Here is a 19,005-nt window from a genome sequence, read left to right as displayed (position 1 = left end):
AGAAGTAGTGTTCGTTTTCTATTTTACAACACCACGACTTTTCTGGAAGTTTTATTGGAATACTGTACCGAATTTATAATACTAAAAGCTACATTTGTTCAAAAATGTAAAAATTCTTTTTTGAAATTTTCTTATTCTAAAGTTTTGAAGATCATTAAATTTGTTATCGGCGGAAAATTTAAACACCTAAAGCCTAAAAATATTTTGTGATCTTCTGGTCGATTTAATAAAAATCGAGTATAATAGTCATCGGTATAATAAAAAAAAAGTGTTACACAGGTAAAATTAATATTTGCAAAATAGTTAACGGCGAACATATATAAGATTAAAAAATAGGTAATTGCAGGCAAAAATGTTTTGCTATGTTCGAAAAATTCTTCCTTTTACAACTTTATTTGAAATACCGGGAAATTACAGAACTAACTACTTTTCGAATTTTGGGAAAACCATTCGTTCATGCGACAACCGGTTGCTTAAAAATGACTAACGGTAATAGGTATCAACCTGGTTTCAGTAGGCGTTTAATAAATGACGGAGATTTGGAAATCATAGTAATTTACAACGATACTATTCAAATGTAAAAATGTAAATCAACTGTCGAATAAAAATAGCTCACTCTATTAATTTTCTAGTTATTTATATATTTCATAGACCTTTGCTATTATTTTAAGATTTAAGTCTGCTTATAATTCCCATTTTCGAAAAATGATTTTTCTCTGCTGTTTGTTACATGAATGAGCTTTTATTAAAGCAAAATAAAAAATCGTTGATATTCTGTTAAATAAATTTCTTTGGAAAAAAATCAAAACAAAATGCATTCTGTTTATTCTTTTGTTAAAAAAACCACTTTGAATGAAACAGACCGGGACTCAATATAAAACACAAAAGAATTGCGTTTTAGTTGTAATCGTTGTTTTATCTTTGATGCACCAAGCCCCCAACACTAACCTCACTTATTTATTCCCAATGAGAATACGGTTAAATAGGAATATATGACGACGAGGTGGGAGTACCCATAGGTAGAGGATATCGTCTCTAATTTAACGCTATTTCTCAACCACCAACTATCTACCATACTGCTGCACAATGTTAGAGAATAGAAGGAAAAACTATTCGTAACACTTCTTGTTTTTTTTGTAATGCTACTAAACGTGCTTAGTTTTTATAACGATTCCATTCCCCCCAGCTCCATCCACATTCCTAGACCATCATTGAAACTGCTAATACAACAACCTGGAAACAAGAATATAAATGAATGTGTGCATTGATATTTATTTTATTATATACATTTTATTTTATTTATTTATACAGGATGTATGCAATATTGGATCAGACTAAATTTTTTTTATCGATTCGCATGAAGAATTCTCACTTCACAAAAAGTGAAGTTGGTTTTTAAAAATCTTTACTATTAAGTATGCAAGATAATCACGTTTAATATTCCTAATTAAACAAAGAGGAAGAAGATACCCACTAGTGACGTCATACGTGGGTATCGCCACAGAGATTAAATATATAAAACTTTGCTTTGCTAAAAGGAGATGGACATCTTTGATCGCTTATAACTTCTTCGTTTTGTAATCAATTTTAATTACACGTTAAAATTTTGATGACGTCATCAAGTTAAAAATTTAGATTTTTTTGATAACACAGGCAAATTTGATCCGATCTTATTGAAATTTTTTTTGAAACCCACTAATTATTGGTCATTCTTTTCTATTGTGGTGTCAATTTTTCGCTAGCTATCACTCATGTTCTTAATTTCGAGAACAGGAATCCCCATTCTTGAGAACTATTATAGCTAGGTAAATTTCCACAAATTTGAAAAGTATGGCCCAAATTTTGTAGGATTACATACTTGATTTATCAAAATTGGATAAAATTTGGACGTGATAGACCAAAATTAAATTTTTATGATTCTGATGACGTCATAAAGTTAAAAATTTCGATTTTTTGATAACACAGGCAAATTCGATCCGATCATGTGACTGTGGTTGTAACAGAAACAATTATTAGTAGACAATTGTGTGTGTAAGGTATTGAATCTAGGCAAAAGTTATGGCTTATTTCACTACAAGCTCGTCTATTCTTAACACACATATAATCCAAAACTTGATAACAATATTGTAGCACGACAATTACCTTAAAACAGCCTGTATTCACTTTTTTTTTGTATTTATTTTTATATATTGAAATAATTGATTTGTAGAGTGCACACGAATACACACACACATACACACATTTATACATATACATACATCATTTGAAATGTTCTCGCTACAGTATTTAAACTTTTTTCATATCCAATTAACAGATTTAAAATGGGTAGATTTATGTTGAATGCGGAATGGATGGATAATGTTTTAATTCATATATAAATTTATGTATATACCACTATAAACACATATATACAGCAATACAGTGAAACATATCTATAAAATATGAAACATAATAAATAAATGGGGATGGTAAAACTATAACGATCCAAGTAATATTTTTATATTAGGTAATGAAAAAATACGACAATTAGTTATATCTTAAATTGTTAAACATTAGCAACTTTCAAAACAGTTTTGACACCCGAAAACCTGGTTTTCAGTTATTTTGAATGGTTTGAGTTCTGGAGAGTAAATTTCCTGCTCTAAACCACAAAATTTATTTTCCCGTACCGTTTCACCACATTTGATTTTAATAATATTTATCCGAATTCGATATTCCATAGTCGTCCAGGAATGTATTGCTTTTCTACTAAATACACAAAGTTCTATTACATGTTGTCGTTTTCAGCGTCCACTTTACTAACAAAAATTAAAATTGGTAATCATAGAGATTATATATAAACTCTTTGTTGGTAATACGCTTACTTCAATACCGTCAACATTTTTTCCACGAATATACTTTTAATGCCAACATTTAATATAAAAGCTTGCTTATAAAGATGTTTTACTGTACTTTTAAAATATAAACGGGATCGGGTATGACGCAATTTTATATAAAATATTCTAGTATATGATTTTTTTCCGATCAATTATTTAAATAAAACAGGTGGCGTTCAAGTGTCGCAATTGATAAAAATCAACGCTTGTATATAAAAATATTTATAGCTATTTATTAAATTTTTTAAAACAGACATTGGTATCACCTGGTTTTATATAGTGTGGCGCATGTTCCAGAGCAATATTGGCTTCTCACTCGACCGAAATGATTAGAAAACTCAACAGTAAGTCGAGTATATATATTATATCTCGCTCATATTTGATTGCGACTAGTAACCGGCTAGCAAATTAACGACTTACATACGCTATACGTATACTTGGCAGTCGAAATACGTGTTTATATAATACAAAAATTGTTCTAGAAAATTAGGGAATAAATTGAAAGTCGAAAAATCGTAGAGTTATCTTTAGTAATACTTATATATTAGCAAATTATAATTGTTTGCCGTTAATTGGCGATTTAAGATGCAGTGGCTCCAAGTTCAGTTGCCTAAACGCGTAAAATATAAAATTATCTCGTAGTCAAGCCTGAAAATTTTATAAAATGAAAAAGCATACTAATTTTTTGGTAATTTGCAGTTTATTACAGTTTATTTTCAAAATTTTAAGATCTGTTTACTGTATAAATCAAAATTAATACATTTCTTAATCCGATATTATACTACGATTGCTTATTGCCATTATAAAAACAACGTTTTCCTACATTTTTTAAGATTTTTCGTTTTTATCAACTTCATATATTGGTATTGAAGTATTTATATTTTCAAAATTTACTATGACAATTCAAAGTTGAATATGGAGTCATCTTTATGAATTTCACATTTATTTTCAACAACACCTATCTTTTGGTTTCATTGGTGGTGGTGGAGTGTATTGTTCGTCTTTTTCTCGACAATATAAATCCTTGTCACATGTAAAATCGACGGTGTCGCCTTCAAGTTTGTTACAACAATCAGGTTGAACTTTAACTTTCTCACAAATTTCTATGGTTTTTACAGGCCCATATGCTGTTTTGTCTACGATTCCAAATTCGTAGGAGATTTTATTGTGATATACTTCGCCAGGTAATAAAATAGTAGTTGGAAAATCTTTCTGTAATACAAAGAAAATATTTTATTGAATTTTTTAGAAATAAAATATATATGTAGCAAGCGTAGCCATAATTCACTAGTGAGTGAAAAATATTCAGTCCATTTTATTGAAAATTGGAAACCTTCCAGAGCTACTGCGCCGAGAAATTTTAGTAAATCCGTGAATCACAAATACTTCCCAATTTGACAAACTCAACGTAAAATTAGCTATTTGTCGTTGTACGGAGAATCGCGCTTGCATGATATGAAACTTACATGGTTAATGGCATCCGGATATCCTTGAGGCTGTACACAAACCGAACTATTGTTTATATAACGAACTTTACATTTTCCAATTAATCGTTCATTCACTGGCACATTTGATCGGGGTAAATCATATCCAAAATCTATGTTAATAATCGGTTGATTTGTGTGAACTTCCAGATATCGTCCAGAAACTTCGTGAACAAATCGAGCAGCAAGACAACAATCTTGCTTCGTCGCACTAGAAAAAGAAATTGAAAGTTATTGGTAATGCGCGAGAAAAATTTTGGTCTGAAATGGTTTTAAATTATCTTTATAATTACTTAATTAAGTAAAAATCAGACTTCGTTAAGTATTTGCATTAAAAATACATACCGATTTACAACAAATGCAGATCGAAAATCTCTATTCTTCCACTTTTTCATTATGTCATGAATAGTTATCGGACACGTTGCATCATATTCACTGTCACGAGTCCTTCTTGCAGCACATGAAGGAATTCCTCGTTCATCATAACCAATATAACTATCTGAATTTACATGCATTAAGTGTCTTCTTAATTGGGAACTACCACCGGCCTAAAAAATTGAAGCTTTATTAATTAACGAACATGCCTGGCGGCTTAGTTTATGTACCCATCATATTAAAGAATTTCACGAAACTAGGAACATTTTTATACAGAAAACAAAGGGACTGTTAATTTAAAACCCATATTATTTTTGGAAAGGAGGGAGATCAGCGAAGTTAGTAAAAAAATGTCTTTCGGATTCGTAAAAAAACTATAGTTGACTTGGTAAGCTCGAGTAAAAACAGTTTATACTTACATGGCTCGATAAATTAAATAGTAATCGATTGGTTAAATTACAAATCGTTGGATCCGTAGTATTTGCTTTGATATCAATCACAAATTGGTTTTTGGGTGTTAATTCCATTGCTACAGTTGTTAACAATTCCCCTGGATAACCTTCAGAACCATCTTTTGAATGATGACTGAATATGACTTTGTTATTACATACGTAAGGATGCCAAACATACTAAAATTAATAAATAGTTATATTTATGGATAATTGTTAACTGGGAGGAGGCTTTGGTAATGGATATGTATTAGTATAACGTTCCGGATATTCATACCGGTATCCGTGGATATTCGCAATCAAGCGAACCATATGCGATATTTTTTATGCTTACGAAGTGAAATTAACAGAAATAAAAAAATAAAATAAAAATTTACAATAATCAGACTATTATGAATTTTGCGAGTACCTTACTTTATTTCTGTATCCGCAAATATTTATTGATCCGCATCTGCGAATCTACATTTTTGCCGATCGGGTACTATATCTAATTTTTCCGTTTACTTTTTAATAGAATTTGAACCATCATCGAATCCTGTAATCCTGTGCACATACCTTATTGAATCCACTGCAGCCACCATTAAAGTGATATTTTTTCATTCGATTAATCGACAAATTCGAACAAACACCATCAAATTGAAATATCGGATTTGAAATCATATTTGCACAGCGACCAATCATTGAGCCCATGTAATAATGTGCATTTTTTATATGATCTTCATGACAATCGAATCCCAACAGAATATCTTTTAACATACCATTTCGATCAGGTAGAACCATTCTAGTAACAGTGGCACCCAATGTTATGACTTCAATTTCAGTATTGTTTGCTTTGTTCTTCCAAATGAATTTTTTAATTTCATATTTTCGTTTTGTTAGTTTACAATCATGCATTCCAACAATTCCTGAAATGTGCCAAAAATCAAATTCAGCTGCTTTGCCGAAAGATAAACAGACAACTAATAGAATTTTGTGTCAATCGAGTCGCATTTGCGCCTTATTATTTGAAAAGTACTGATTAGGTAGTGATAAAATCGCCACAAGAGGCCAAAACCTATTTTCAAGATTTTTTTTCGTGACTCGATTTTCATATTTAATCGTTTTGCGTTTGTCTGCTGCAATGAAGTCATTGTTAAGACAATTCGTGGAACATTTTAAGAAATAAATGAATATTCAATTCTTTTGAATGCTGTAAAATCCTTGCAATTATTTTTACGTTTAGGGTTGGCAATGCCTTTTGTTAACAAAAAAATTAAGTGTATTATTATTAAGTGACTTATAGGTCCAAGGTTGCGATTTAATATATATCCCAATCAATAATCATTACCTTTCAAATAAAAAACAATCCTGAATGTCATACGTGTTTCGATTGGCAAAATTTCTGTTGGGAGCTGTTGTCGCAGTTGTACAACAAACGAATTTATTTTTCATTTTAAAATGATGCGACATTGTGACATCAAAATGGTTAAACTACTCAAGCAAGCCTACTTCTTTATTTTCTTATGTCTTTGATCCATTTTACCCCCAAGAGAAAATTGGAGATTAAGATTTTTATTACCTTGATCGAGGACTATTTTTTGTTCATTATTTAGTCTCAAACAAGCCATGTCAACCTTAATTGGTTCAAGTTTCTTTGTAGACGGTGGGTCTGGAGGTTTACCGGGACCTCCTGTAAGCCTGTTTTTCTCTGCTTCTTTACATCCACAGTCCTCTTCACTTTCAAAACTTTTAGTAACATCATTCTTCAAATTACTAACATCGCTATTCGTTGAACGAGAAACAATTCTTTGAGGTTGATTTGTTTCAATTTCTTTAATATACTTCTCTGAAGGGTTTGTGTATGTATCAGGTTCTTGTTGAATACCATTCGTAGCATGTTGTTGCCTCACTGTTTTTACAACAGTGTCAGTCATTTTCTCAGCATTTTTTTCTCCTTCCACAACTTCAATTCCGCCACAATCCTCACAAACATTTGGAGATTTTGCTCTTCTGGATAATTCTAAAAGAAGAAATGTTAATAATTTTTATATCCATATTGACTCTATTGTGTACTTAAAAAAAGTCAGAGGATATTGTACTTTACGATGAGCATGAGAAGATTTTCTAAATGTCTAAAATTATAAAGTTTTTAATTTTGGATGCAATGATAAAAAGATACAAAGAGGTGAATTGGGTTTTCTAAAATATTTTACTTCCTATCAAACTTTGTATAATTTCTTCAATGGGTAAAATGTAAATTCCGAAAATTTTAACACATCTTTGTCGTAAAACAGCATTTTATTTTCAGCATTTCAAGTTATATTAATTGAATTCGTTTTCTTTTTTGGGATCCTCATACCATCGACAAACATACCGGACTAAGAGGTCCAACTCGTGCTCTTCTGGTTTGGTCAGAGGTTAAAAAACATTTTGACAAGTTTTTTCTTTTAATTTGTTCCAAGCTATTTACAACAATAACTTAATACGAAGAAAACATCACCTCCATAAAAGAATGAATGAGATTTGAAAAAAAATTCCACTTGCAAATTTTTGGTTAAAAATGTTTACAGTTTGATGGGAAGTGGGATATTTTAGAAAAACCAAACTCACCACACACTTCAATAAAAATGTTGCGACTTTTAATTTTGGACTTTTTTCTTGGGCATCGGAGATCTGAAACGATATTACAATTATTTCAAAATCACTTTTACAATCCATTTGTAACGGGCATATTAACTGGACAGAAATAAAATAAATTTACTTTGTATGTGATCCAAATTACACCAGAGACTCGATCGTAGTTTACTTATATCGGATATGTGACCGCATAATGTTTTCAATGACTGGCGACCCATATTGGTCAATGACAGCGTGCATAATGTATTGGATAGAATTTTGATAACTTTTATTTACATACAGAACTTAAAATTTGGAAAATAATTTTTTTTGATGGTCAAAAATGATGTTACTAAAATTTTAATTCATCTGAAGATGGTGAACGGTTTCTAAATTATGGTCGATATGATTTCATTTGTTTAACAACATAACAAATACGATTCAGGTTTGTCATTTCTATTGGCAACCAAAAAATATTTTTGTTTTTATATCATTTTATATTTTTACGTATTTCTTATTCGAAATGAGTATAGCTAATTTTATGGTTCACTTCATCAACTTTTCAGTGTAAAAAATTCCATCCGATCAAATATAGGATGCTAGCAAGAGTGCCTAAATTTTCATGGAAGAAACCCCATATGATTTTTGCCGAATATTGTCTTCAATCATGCTTTCTGAATTTTTAAGATTCTTGTAGTCTTTGATAAGTATATCATGCCTCCACCGTCATAAAGTGTTGCATATATTCTCCTATTAAGAATATGCGGTTTCTTTCTAGCCTTATATTTTCTTCAAGGTATTTACGCTGCACATACCCGTTAAAGTAAAACTTTTAATTCGTCACGCTACACATACTCGTTAAAGTAAAACTTTTAATTCGTCAAGTATAAAAATTTCTGTGAGAATATTTTTGTGTAGCTATTTTTGAATGGATAGTTTTTCAATTTTATAATTTTTTAGCTCTCTGTTGGCAGGGTGATAATGGAATACTAGAATACAGTCTGTCCTTTCAAATAAATGCAAGTAAAATTTACAAAATAATTTAATAAAACTCGTTTTCTAACTACAAATTTTCAAGATTAAATGATACTATTCTTGAACATTTGTTAAAGCAAAACATCAGTCAACACATTTTTTAAAGATTTTACTTATTGATTCGAAATTACGCTGACCATGGTAAATTAATTAAATTTAGTGAGACGTAATTTCCATCCAAATTACCACATTGCTAATTTGGATGGGAATTTGCCTAAATTTAACAAAAACAAAAAAATTTATGCTTAATTACTAATTATACAAATAAATTAACACCATCTTGGATATTGTTTGCAATATTTTTTAATGAAACAATTCTACAAGAATGTATAAATACATATGATTGATTGATATCACACGTAAAGGCAGTTGTCGCTTTCTTCATTGTTAAATGCAGCTTCCTTCATATATTAACGTGGAAATGGACGACGCCATGGTTCACCTTTGTACCAATATTCTCCCCACCCTCTTGGTTGAGGTTGAATCGGTTCATTTGGGAATGGTGCTGGTCTCTTATGTGGGGGATTTACATCAGGCAACGGTGGATGTGGGAAGATATGCTTGTTTGGTAATGCATGTGGCCAAGGCTCCTTTATATCATTCAAAAATTCGCCATATTGCAAGCGTCGTGGTTTAAGTATTGAGTTACAATTTGTAGTATTGGTTACATGCACTTGACGCAGTAAAACTCCTATTAACAACAAATTTAAAAAGAATCATTTACTCAATAGCGTAAATTTAATATTATTGACGTTTTGACTTACCGGAATGGAGTTGTTGTAATGCGCAGCTTAAAAGTTGCCTGTGTGACATCCCCGCAGAAATCTAAAATAGCGAATATTTTGACATTAAAGAAAGGGAGGTTGAAAAATACTACCGAAAATTTAAATAACAATGGTTGCGTCGGCTAGAAATGCCGAAAATGTTTTATATCAATATTATCTAGATACCTTTAATAATAATTATGTCATTATTATTAAACAATAGAATTTTGAATCGGGGATGGCGCTAATTTCAATCGAAATGCCACAAATACTTAATTGTTTTTGAACAGAATAATTATATTTATCAAGAATGGAAGACGAATTTTTTCAATAATAAACTATTTTCTTAAGATATTTTATTTCTCAAAATTATTAAATTTACATAGATGAAATTAGAAAACTAGAAACCAACTCGCACTGTAAAATGTTTCTAAGAAATCTAGAATCAAGTTTCTTGTCGATTTAAATAGCAGAAAACTGGAAATATTTTTTATATCTTCATTAGGAGGGGGGGGGGGAGTTGTCTGATATTCCTAAAAGTTTTCAAGTTTTTATAAAGTTTTTGACTAAATCGGTACATTTTCATCGTATAAATGTTATAATGATACAAATTTGTCAAATTCTACGTCAAATGCTTTATCAAAATTAAGTATATTTTGATATTTTAAATAAATTCCTTGAAACAATTATAGCTTATTGTGAATTACATAACGGATAATAATTTCAGTGAAAAATAGTTTACACATTTCCATTCTTTCTAAAATGTAGCCAGGAGGAATATCTTCCATCTCTTTTTTCATCGGCATCATTGTCTTTTAGGTAACTCGTCGGTCTAGAGCTACACTAACTAAACTCGAAATTGAGAAAATTTTTTTTTGAAATTTAGTTTTATGAGTGTTAAAAATGGTAATTACATAGTTGCAAGACTATTTCCGAAATCTCCGCCACAAAATCAGAGTGTTTTTAGCAATGATTCAAGAAAATTTGCACAGGCGTTTGAACATCAACCTCTTATCTAGATGTTATCGGGTATGGAAAACCGTTTTCGATTTAAACCCCAAATACTCGATTATCCGAGTGTACGTTGAGTGTATGAAATAAAAAACGAATCGATTAACTATACATAATTCATGCTCGATATCTGACTGTAATCACGTAATTTAGAGATAAAAAAACGGAGCAATTTTAGTCGAATATCGAATATCCAACCAGTCGAAATGTTTTTGCTCTGGCTAAGTATAGGCCTGTGGATTTTTCAGCATCATAACTGTAATACGAAAATAAAATGTGACAAATTGGATGGAAAATTAATTTATTAAAAAATTACAACAGCAAAATATCGGAGAAATGCATACATTTTAATGAAAACAGTTTATCATTTGTAAAAGCGTTTATTATAGACAGGATCTGTGATGTCATTTGTATCTAAACTTCTATGCCGATCAATTCTACGTTGTCGTTCGCCAGCTGGATTATTGTCATTGTCGTATAATTCATATTGTAGATATTTACGATCCTGTGTACGTGGTGGGACTGGAGATAATCGTGGATTTATATTTTCATCTAAACATCGTCGAATCGCTCGATCTTTTTCAATGTTCAGATGTTTTCTGATGAACGGTGATGGAGATTGAGGATTGGTATTCATAAAACCTACAAAAAATTTTTTTTAATTAAATGTATACAAAAAAACTTTACGGTTGAATTTTAAAACATAAAATTCAAACGCTAGTTGAAATTGAAATAATTATTACCTCCTTGAGGTATATATCCACAACGTCCAGATGTATGGCAGTTCCGAAATGCCATACGGCTCCATAACGTGTGTATTAAAAGTACTGCATTTCTATTAGACATTGTGTGAACTGCAAAATGTACTGGAATTTTTGAAAAATGGATTGAGATGTCAATTAAATGAAATTATTTGTGGAATTTTGAAAAATATACTGGAAATTTTGAAAAATGAGATGGAATGAGATGTCAATTAAATGAAACGAATACATATATTTAATTATTTATTCGTCACTAACCATATAATTTTAAACAATTTTTCCAAAACATACTTTGTTTTGACGAATTCATAAAAGAAAAAAAACTTACAGATCTAAATCTTAATAACCGTCTGTTTTCTTTGGAGGTGAAGGACTTTGTGGTGGCTTCTCCGTCCATTTTTCTTGTTTAGGATATCTTTTATGAATTGGATCGGTAGGGTCATTCGTTTCTATATTTTTCTTTTCAATTTTTAATTGTTCATCGTGCATATGACTTGGAAAATCTTCATGTTTAAATTTACGATCACCGGTATGTGGAGGTGTTTCGTTACGTCGTGGATATATATGCTCTTCCAAGCATCGTTTTTGTTCTCGATCTTCGATTTGTTTTCGTGCTTTAAATGATAAACTATCTGGATGTGGAGGAATCGGCGGCGAGACGTAATCTAAAAAATATTTTTTTTAAATTTACAATTTGTATGCTTTGTTGTTTATTTCGATGCAAAAATTATTTACTTCGAGTTATATTCTGTATTAATCTCGCATTGTTTTTCAAAGCCGAAAAACGGATTGAAATTAAACGAGACATTTGATATGATATGTATTTACTGGTAATTTTGACACTGTGATTCGAATGAAGTTTGATTTGAAAATGAAATTCATCACAAAATGTATTTATTTAAAACAAAAATAATCATATGTTTTATAGCCTTCTAGGGTCGGATTTAGATTTCTCCAGTCAAAAACCAAAATACCGCTTTTGAATTTTTTTTTTACTGGATTAATTGCCTCAAACTTACATTACGATACTAGACGCGGCAGAGCATTAAAGTCACGAATTGAATGACATGTTCCCATCTTACTTGAAAAAACTTTTTTTCTTCACGTATTTATATTGTGTTGAAAATAATTTTCGTTTTAAGACGAACAAAAACCGTAAAAAATATTTTTACCTCTCGCTGTACTTTAACCCAACTTACCAGATCGATTTTTCCCACTTAATTACTACTACCTTCAGGACTAACAAGACTATTTTACGTTTTACGCATTGAAGAAAGAATCTTCAGAATCCTTAAGTCAATCCCTTTTACTCACTTTTGTAAAAAGATGATAATTCCCAATATCAAAATATTCCCCTAGCATAACCAGTATCTGTCTTCAAGTTATGAAAACCTAAAATTTGAACTTTTCGTTGAACTTTTTACAAATGCATTTTGAATCCTTGCTATAATACTATTGGTTTCGACAGGTACTGTTATTGATCAAAACTGTTATTTGCAATTGCAATGTAAACATGGCTTTAGAGAGATCTGAAAGAAATGAACCAAAAAATCACAAATCATTTGCTTTATGCTTTATTTTTGGTGTCTTTTTTACATAAATTTCCTAAGTAATTGTCAAGCCTTCATTAACATTTTGGTTTAGGTGGTGGTGGTGGACAGCAGCAAGGTGGTGGTGGAGGCGGTGGCGGAGGAGGGCAACAGCATGGTGGAGGAGGTGGAGGGGGCGGGGGACAGCATGGTGGGCAAGGCTTTGGACAAGGTGGAGGCGGTGGTGGTGGAGGTGGGCAGCAACAAGGAGGTTCTGGAGGCTTGCAACCATTTTTCTTTTGACAGGCGAGACAGTTACATCTGCTTATGTTTCGTTTAGATGTCAAACCACTCCACAAATCTGTTGAAAAAGAAAAACCAAGTAAAAAAATCAATCTTTTCCGCGGAATAAATGAGTGAATCTGCCAGTCTAAGCCATTGGAAAGTTTTATAGTGTGGTAAAATTATGTATTCCTCCTCTAAAATTTTACGATTTTATCTTTTTTTTTTCACACTTACCCACATATTTATCAACTACCGCCGCATTATTTTTTACAATCGTTTGAACCACATTTCTTCCTCCTGCCATCCGCCATGTTTTAATTAAAAAAGACATTTTCTGTTGTTTTGTCCTTTCTTTTTAAAAGAAGATATTACCCATAAATTTTGAAATTATTTCATCCGAAAAAAAATTAATGATTTGAATGAACTTATCCCCAGCCCAATTAATGAGTTCTAAGTTTGAACTGCCATAATTTTATAGAGTATCAATAAATGGAAACCTTGGTTTCCAGTTGTTTTATAAACAATTCTTTTGATTATGTTTTTTTATTTTACAGGGTGATGCAAAAATATTGTTCAACTTTGAATGTTGAACAAGTTTTTATTTTCAAAATTTTGTAAGCAAAAATATTTCATGTCGAGATTATATTAAAATGTAATGTACTGTACCATTTATACATTGCGTGCAGAACGGAATTTAGGTCCGCGTGCGGAAAAGTTCAATGTCTTTCTATTATACTAATAAAATGAGCTTACCCACAATGATAAAATATAGGCAGAAGGTATAATTTCTTTGATGACTGAGTACGAAAATAATTTCTTTTAATGTAAGAGGTGCCGGGGCCAAATTGGATATTTGAAATAATAAAGATTTAGTTTATAAGGTAATAAGGTAATAAGGTTTGCTCCAAAAAAGGTAGGTACTTATTCTTTGTCTCTTTCATATGTGCAATTTCCTCCGAACGACAACGGAGCTCGGTGTTAAACTGAATATTCGCTTGACAAACTCTAGGAGGATTTTTTTATATGCAGTGTGACGCATTTAAGATGCAGACATTCTCATATCTTCGTTATTTATAGGAATATCGATTTGAAATTTTTCACAGCCATAGTGTGGCTCAATTTTTTTGAAATATTTAACCAAAATTTGGTACGCGTCTTGCGTACGAGATGGTTCAAGAAATCGAAAAAAAAAAGTTGCTTAGACAAAATTCGCATTTTGAATTTTTTCGATATTGAGAAAATAAATTCCGACTGTTAAAGTCGCTATGTAAACTACTGGACTTGGTTCTTTCTTTTCAGGTTTTATTTAACGCATTTAATTCAGTGATTATCGTCTGAATGTGAATATCTCTCTGTTGCGGTCAGAAGTAAACTCTTGATTTTACAATTTAACGTGCTTACACACGTTAAATATACATCTTAGGATAAAAACATCACTTTTATTCTATTGTACTGTCCAAGACCTGTCGCACCAATTTGCTGTAGTAAAATTTTTGTTAGTATTTACACCGAAATTGATAGAATTGTGTATTTATTTAAAAAAAAATGCATCTTTTAAACGACGCCATTCATCAATTTGCAATTTGAATATTAAGCACGAGGCACGATAATTCGTTTACAATTTCATTTTGAAAGCTCGAAAACGAAAAAATATAATCAAAAATCTTTCTTTCATAAAATTGGCACGATTTCATCTACAGCTATGAGGGTTGATCACTACAAAATTTTATTACGCAAAAATCTGAAAAATAAATGTTAAAAAAAGAAATCAGAGAATCTATGATTACGTTTGCTTTATTTTTTGTGTCTTTTACAATTATATATTTTTTTTCAGTCTTATTGTTAACCCTCCACCAATATTAGTCGATTCCTTCCAAATACACAGTTATTCTGAAACCTTTTTGAATTGTGCGGGTGCATCATCACGATTTCTACTAACTCTACTTTGGTCCTGTTGACAATAGGTTTTTTGACCTCTAGATTCCCACGGATATCTTCTTTCGATCAATTCTGGATATGGAGTTTTTTCTTCTCTATACATTGGTTGTGTGTTATGATACATAAGAGGATGATCTGGATTTAGTTCTGATTTCATAGACATAGTTTCTGGTTTCAGATTTGAAATTGGTTGTGGACATTGACAGCGTCTTATGTTACAATGAACATAATCGTCACGGACACATGGTTGACTTGGACATGGTAACGGTTTTTGACGTGGTTGAATTTTCCTTTCACGTTCAGGTGGATCTCTTCCAGTTGGTCCTGTCGGTCTTGGATAATACTGATCGGTCGTTACACAAAATTTACGAAGTCTTGCAAAATCTGGAAAATTAAATAAAAAGGAGGAATAATATTTTAAAGTGAAATCAAAGTATTCCAAACCTTTTGGTGATAATTTTTGTATTTTTTGAATTGTACGGCTACATCTTGAAATTTTTAACATGGTGCGGGAGGTTTTTTTTTGGATGGTTACACGAAAATTTTTTGGAAGGAATGATTTCAAATTGGATTTATAAAAAAATGAGGGCGTATTTTGTTTTAAAAAATAATAAAACCTACTCGATATTAGTTTTATAATAATTTTTTTTAATTGTCTTGAAATAGCTGGTAAGGAATGTTTACCAAAAATTGTAGTTACCAAGTGACGTTGAAATTTACCTAGTTTTAGATCCCACTTATCGTTGAACTGGAGGAATCTATTACTTTAATCTGGTTTTAGTTTTGATAATGGTTTTTGGATTTGTAAATTCCTTATACGAGAATCTACCGGTTTATCTCTCGGAATACATCTTGTTGGTTCTTGTGTTCGATCCGGGAAGTCGGCGCTATCTGGAGGATCTGAAAATGATGGTGGCTCTTGGTGAGCTTTAGGCGGTATGAAATCTCGTTTTTGTGGAGGAAATTTTTTTAATTCTTCACATTCAGGTAGATTTTTTTTGTTACTGAAACAACATAAACACAGACCTGTAAAAAAAAATTAATTTAATTTTAGAATAAAAATTTAATACAAATTAAATGCTTACTTATACCAGGCCGTGATCTTGCAAATCCAAGAACCATTGTCGGTGCATATTTGGAAAGCATTTTGGTACAAAAATTTTGATGAATGATGATGATTCAAATCGTGTTGTTGAATGATTTTGTTTTCAAATGTCAAATTAAATAATGTTCGGTTTTTTTTTCAGTTGAATAATTACGATCCAGTATGCGAGCTTGTTAGAAACAAAACTGCAAAAGTCAGCATTTCCTTGGTGGTAAACAGGTAGGCGTTGTTGGCGGACATGGTGGTTCTGGAGGTGGGCATTTTCTTGGTGGACAACATGGTAGTGTGATTGGTGGGCAGGGCTTTGGAGGTGGTGGACAAGGTTTAGATCTTGGACAAGGAGGAGGAGGTTTTGGTTTCGGACATGGGGGGCGGCATGGTGGGGGTGGTGGACATGGTTTTGGGCATGGAGGAGGGCACGGCGGAGGACATCTTGGTGGAGGTGGTGGTGGAGGAGGTTGGCAAGGTGGTGGTGGGCATCGGGGTGGTGGTGGCGGGCATGGGCAAGGTGGCGGTGGTGGTGGTGGCTGCGGTTTAGGTGGGCAGCAGCATGGTGGTGGTGGACAAGGTGGAGGGCAAGGTGGTGGCGGAGGCGGGCAGCAACAAGGTGGTTTTGCAGGTTTGCTACATTCGCCATTTCCATTTTTCTTTTGACAACTAAGACAATTGCATTTGCTTCCAATGTTTCGTCGATTTGTCAAAGCACTCCACAGAACTGCAAAAAAAATTTTGTTTGTTTAAAACAATTTAAAAGGACAATAGTACCTAAGTGAACACACAGAAAAACTTATTAAAGTGATCAAGGTCTAGCCAGCTGTTAGGAAAAGAAATTTTGAATTTTTCAAATTCTTGTTATTTCCCAACATTAAAATATTCAAGAGGCCTCCAGAAGAAAAATTTGGCCCACGTTTGGATATATTAGAAAGAATTTATCTTTTTTACTTACACTCATATTTATTATTTACCACCGCATTGCTTACAGCCGTTTGAACCAGATTCTTTCCCACCACCAACCGCCATGTTTTCATTAAAAAGGACATTATCTATATTTTTTTTCTTTTTTAATTATATTATCACACATAAATTTTGAAATTAGTTAAACCGAAAAAAAAAAAGATTTAAATGAATTTTTCCCCAGCCCAATTAACGAGTTCAAAGTGATGAACTGTCACGACCTGATATTGCCTTATTTTATAGACACCTTGGTTTCGTAAACATATCTTTGGGATTTGTTTTTGTTGAACATTTTCAGGGAAATCAAGTTAGGTATGCATTTTGTCGAATCAAACTGACAGTAATATTTTTGACAGTTATCCGTTGACAAGTTAAATGTTTGAATTTAAGGCAATTTGAGACAAGTACAAAAATGCCATCAGTTGAATTGTTATATAAAAGAAAGAATTAAATCAGTTTCTTTCAACACGGAAAACAATAATTGGTATGGCCAAATAATTTCTAAGCGCTTGGATAAATACGATTATCATTATGACGAAAAAAAAATGTCCTAGAATTTTACTAGATCGAAATTTTCTGGAAGAGATAGAATTAAACTTCCAAAAAAACTATTTGGGTACGATTCCTACAAAATACCCTTGGCACTGAGTAAAAACGGTTCAGTTTAGAGAAGGCTCTAAGAAAAAAGTCAATTTAATGTAGAGTGTTCTTAAATACGTTTTAAGTGGGAGTCTAGGGTTCCGTACCAGAAAAATTTCTGGGGGGTTTATTAAATTTTATAAATTTCACTTCGAATCGCATGTAAATAATATAAATGCGAGGGAATTTAATCTGAGTGCGTACATCTAATTCACGTCGACTAGTTAAAATATAGAAGCCAAGGTTCCTCTTGGCAATATTCCCGTTGGCCGGTGACCCCGTTACTTACCCTCTGACATAAAGTATTTGTACGTTTTTTATTAAATTATTTCCAAGTCAATTTTGCGACGCAATCGTTAAATATCTCGCAACCAAATGCAATTGTGATTTGGGTCGACTAGTAAAAATAATATTGTATAATACATTAATAAGTTTTCCTTACTATGAAACAATAGGTAAACATGCTCATGTATCCTAAAATATATGATTATTATAAGTATAAAAGTGTATATCCCAGTTTAGATTCACGGCACGTATCTCATGTGAATGTTCCTTAGGGATACCACAAGTTGAGGTGTTTATATCTGCATTAAATACTATTTAATGTTTTCCAAGTTGTTATATTATGGAAGGTTATTACTTGTAACTACACTACTATCTATATGGGTCTATACTAATAATGCCATGCTATACCATCGTTTGCTGCTATCCCATGTATCTCCAGGGTTAGATGATATGTATAATGTACCTGGTAAAACTATTGTTCACAATGTTCACTACTATCATACGACATGTATCTTTTAATAGCATTTCAATTTATGTTAATAACACTTTTAAAGAGAAAACAAGAAACATTTCATTCATAACACTATTATCGAATTGGAAAATGGTGGGAAATGATACAAGAAAATTTTATTATCTACTTACTAGAAATAACAATCGATGTGTATTTTGGGAATACCGATGTCGAATTTGATAATACAAAAGTTTATGATTTTTATTTGATAAAAAAATGTTACAATACATTGAACATTGGTGTATCAAAGCTGGCAACATTTTCAATAGTTTATTTTAAGGAGGCTGAATTTCTGGTATTTTGTTCTTTGTGAGTAATCTAGTTGATTATACAAGTGAAATTTACAAAATTTAATAAATACTCTCCATTAAAATACCTTTTTCCTTAGAGCTTTCTCCAAACTGAACCG

At 31.7% G+C, this 19,005-nt stretch overlaps 5 protein-coding genes across 10 annotated transcripts in view; all 5 read right to left on the bottom strand.

The window, feature by feature from the left end:
• Positions 1–627: 627 nt before the first annotated feature.
• LOC123290910 lies at positions 628–16,375 on the bottom strand. 4 transcript variants are annotated; one of them, XM_044871284.1, is made up of 3 exons: positions 16,188–16,375; positions 15,832–16,128; positions 628–643 (listed from the first exon to the last, which is right to left on the bottom strand). In XM_044871284.1, the coding sequence occupies exons 1-2, from the start codon at positions 16,246–16,248 to the stop codon at positions 15,869–15,871; spliced, it is 321 nt and encodes a 106-aa protein (XP_044727219.1). In that variant the 5' UTR covers positions 16,249–16,375; the 3' UTR covers positions 628–643; positions 15,832–15,868. The 4 variants fall into 4 exon arrangements, 3 of the variants coding, with proteins under 3 accessions (XP_044727219.1, XP_044727218.1, XP_044727220.1); XM_044871283.1 differs by lacking the exon at positions 628–643 and adding an exon at positions 14,957–15,486 and having other exon boundaries at positions 15,823–16,128; XM_044871285.1 differs by lacking the exon at positions 628–643 and adding an exon at positions 14,957–15,486 and having other exon boundaries at positions 15,823–16,128; positions 16,194–16,375.
• Positions 3,765–8,166, bottom strand: LOC123290906 (galactose mutarotase-like). 2 transcript variants are annotated; one of them, XM_044871277.1, is made up of 8 exons: positions 7,925–8,166; positions 7,774–7,836; positions 6,743–7,183; positions 5,740–6,089; positions 5,155–5,364; positions 4,706–4,908; positions 4,343–4,571; positions 3,765–4,088 (listed from the first exon to the last, which is right to left on the bottom strand). In XM_044871277.1, the coding sequence occupies exons 1-8, from the start codon at positions 8,016–8,018 to the stop codon at positions 3,825–3,827; spliced, it is 1,854 nt and encodes a 617-aa protein (XP_044727212.1). In that variant the 5' UTR covers positions 8,019–8,166; the 3' UTR covers positions 3,765–3,824. The 2 variants fall into 2 exon arrangements, with proteins under 2 accessions (XP_044727212.1, XP_044727213.1); XM_044871278.1 differs by lacking the exon at positions 7,774–7,836.
• LOC123290909 lies at positions 9,100–9,744 on the bottom strand. Its single transcript, XM_044871282.1, has 2 exons — positions 9,579–9,744; positions 9,100–9,505 (listed from the first exon to the last, which is right to left on the bottom strand). Exons 1-2 carry the CDS (start codon positions 9,625–9,627, stop codon positions 9,225–9,227), a joined length of 330 nt encoding a protein of 109 aa, XP_044727217.1. The 5' UTR covers positions 9,628–9,744; the 3' UTR covers positions 9,100–9,224.
• Positions 10,874–12,217, bottom strand: LOC123290908. Of its 2 annotated transcripts, XR_006534906.1 has the most exons (4): positions 12,086–12,217; positions 11,679–12,015; positions 11,333–11,455; positions 10,874–11,231 (listed from the first exon to the last, which is right to left on the bottom strand). XR_006534906.1 is itself a non-coding variant. In XM_044871280.1 (3 exons), the coding sequence occupies exons 1-2, from the start codon at positions 12,156–12,158 to the stop codon at positions 11,690–11,692; spliced, it is 399 nt and encodes a 132-aa protein (XP_044727215.1). In that variant the 5' UTR covers positions 12,159–12,217; the 3' UTR covers positions 10,874–11,231; positions 11,679–11,689. The 2 variants fall into 2 exon arrangements, 1 of the variants encoding a protein (XP_044727215.1); XM_044871280.1 differs by lacking the exon at positions 11,333–11,455.
• Positions 12,909–19,005, bottom strand: part of LOC123293811 (leucine-rich repeat extensin-like protein 3) — a 25,447-nt gene continuing 19,350 nt past the window's right edge. The window contains exons 2-5 of the mRNA XM_044874748.1: positions 16,407–16,922; positions 15,952–16,128; positions 15,109–15,486; positions 12,909–13,240 (exon numbers count right to left, since the gene is read on the bottom strand). Coding sequence (XP_044730683.1) covers positions 12,978–13,240; positions 15,109–15,486; positions 15,952–16,128; positions 16,407–16,922 — 1,334 coding nt within the window. The 3' untranslated portion in view covers positions 12,909–12,977. The remainder of the gene's footprint in view (positions 13,241–15,108; positions 15,487–15,951; positions 16,129–16,406; positions 16,923–19,005) is intronic.

This window comes from Chrysoperla carnea, chromosome 1 (assembly GCF_905475395.1).
Source record: "Chrysoperla carnea chromosome 1, inChrCarn1.1, whole genome shotgun sequence".
Taxonomy (NCBI): domain Eukaryota; kingdom Metazoa; phylum Arthropoda; class Insecta; order Neuroptera; family Chrysopidae; genus Chrysoperla; species Chrysoperla carnea.
This window is presented reverse-complemented; position numbering and strand designations above follow the sequence as displayed.